This window comes from Hipposideros armiger, unplaced genomic scaffold (assembly GCF_001890085.2).
Source record: "Hipposideros armiger isolate ML-2016 unplaced genomic scaffold, ASM189008v1 scaffold_342, whole genome shotgun sequence".
Taxonomy (NCBI): domain Eukaryota; kingdom Metazoa; phylum Chordata; class Mammalia; order Chiroptera; family Hipposideridae; genus Hipposideros; species Hipposideros armiger.
The window spans coordinates 853,293-855,321 of NW_017731692.1; the positions used below are offsets into that span (position 1 = coordinate 853,293).

At 41.6% G+C, this 2,029-nt stretch overlaps 1 protein-coding gene across 2 annotated transcripts in view; it reads right to left on the reverse strand.

Annotated features, from left to right (window-relative positions):
• Positions 1 to 2,029, reverse strand: part of PLXNC1 (plexin C1) — a 163,484-nt gene that overhangs the window by 10,071 nt on the left and 151,384 nt on the right. For both annotated transcript variants that reach the window (XM_019661264.1, XM_019661265.1), the window contains exons 25-27: positions 1,839 to 1,870; positions 1,642 to 1,749; positions 305 to 468 (exon numbers count right to left, since the gene is read on the reverse strand). In XM_019661264.1, coding sequence (XP_019516809.1) covers positions 305 to 468; positions 1,642 to 1,749; positions 1,839 to 1,870 — 304 coding nt within the window. The remainder of the gene's footprint in view (positions 1 to 304; positions 469 to 1,641; positions 1,750 to 1,838; positions 1,871 to 2,029) is intronic.

Sequence of the window (2,029 nt, forward strand, 5' to 3'; positions counted from 1 at the left end):
GAAGCAACATCCTCCACAACTAGACTGAAGAACAAAAGGACAGCAACTTGTCTGTTCCCCTTCCCCCAATTCCCCAGCGCTGTTCCCATCCCCCAACTCCCCAATAAAAATCTTTAAATAAATAAATAAATAAAAATAAAATAGTAACAGCAAGAAACTGCTTTGATGTGACCACTTACCAAGGCAGAAGGTTCTGGCACTGGGATAAATGAATCCTTCTGTGACTATCCATGCCCTCTTTTTAGTTATGATTCTGCCCCAGATTCTTGAAAACAGTCAGCAATCACCTCCTGTTTGTTCTCACCTGTTTGTTTTCCAAATATGTACGACATCAGGATCGGTGATTTTTTTGTTTTCAGCCTGGGCATCCAAAAAGTCAAAAAAGTATTTTATAGCAAAGGGAGCTCTGCTGTTGGGTAAACTCCAAATGCTTCTAAAAAGTTTTTCAAGCACAGAGTGTATCGCCACCTGAAAGACAGAACATTAGACTTGGGACATTAAAACAAACAGGGTAGCTGTTTGGAAACCTGATGGAAAATGAAATACAAGTTCAGAGAAAATTATGTGCAAAACAGAGAAAAACAAGCTGAAGAGAAAAATATGTAAAATTATCAAACGAGGCCATCACTCCCAGTATGGGACACTGGTCCCGAAAATCCAGGTTAGGTTTGGATTTGGCTCCTGACCTTCTTGCTGATAACATTGTTTAGTCTACAGGGAAGCTATCTTGGAAATCTCTAGCAGTTGAGATGTCAGTTGTAGGGCTATATAAATAAACCAAGAAGCCATGGATGTTTGGCTTTTACTAGTTATGTTCAGCCTGGAAAAACTCAAGTGATGTTGCTCAGTTCCTAGAATTTTCCTGTTGCATATATTTCCATCATGGGGTTTTACTGTGTACTTTCAAAGCATTTGAGTGTTTTATGAAAACCAAATAGGCAGAGCTCTGTGGGACAGAAGAGACTATCAAGAGGCTCTGGCTGTCCTCTACCATTAAACAAGTCTGCTAAGCCCTCAGCAGACACCCTGCTATTAGCTGAGGAAGCATGCCCAAGAGGCTGGGGCCAGCTGTGGATAACACCGTTTATACTGCTAGTCATCGCAGGAAAAAGGATCACCCCAGACTTCTGTTAATCCCACTGAAAGCCAGGGAGAGGACAGTTTGCCCCGATTTGGTATTCCACCTACTTTTCCACTACCACTTGTATATGTGAACAGAATTCTTAACTTTAAAATGAAAAAAAATCAGTAAGATTTACTGGGTTTACAGCCATTGACCTCCCCCTTTTGTGTTATTTGCAATTCAAAGAGGGAGTTTTATTGCTCATCCGTAATGACAAACAAGAAGGAATAATTATGCTGTCAACCTAAAAAACAGTAATGAAATGGCAGGTAAAGGGACTGAACAATGTTAAATCCCTGATTGAAGAGGTTACGGTACAAATTTGTACAGTGCTGTCTTTGCAGTTTATATAAAAAAAGAGAAGGGGGTAGGAAGTGTTTATAATTCAAACTTTCATTTTGCTTTGCTGGAAGGCACAAGGGATTTGTAACATTTTCACACTCCAGTGGAAATTAAGTCAAACACCTCATACACCCCCAAAGTAGCCATAAAAGCTCTCCCAAGAACAGGAAGTGTACCTTGGTCGACAGCAGCTTCGTCAGATACATTTCTTTTACTTTGAACTTGTGCTTCCCTCGGTGTCTCTTTCCTTGCACATCTTGGAACGCTTCCGAATCTGGTAGAATCTGAGGAAGACAGAGCAGATGCATTACCCAAGGAGACTGGTCATGGAGAAAGCACCAGACCCAGCACGAGCCCAGGAAGGACGACTCACCAAATGGCAGTGGTCATCTGAGTACTCCACATCTGAACGCCAGAGACAGAGGGAGAGAAAACAGTCCATTAAAAACACAACTGCGGGCTAATTGGCCTTCTCATAAAATGCCCCATTTGTGCTATAAGGAGGTTATTTGAGCTTATCTACTTCAGCTCTTCATAGCTACATTCTTACCCCCTCTCCAGCCA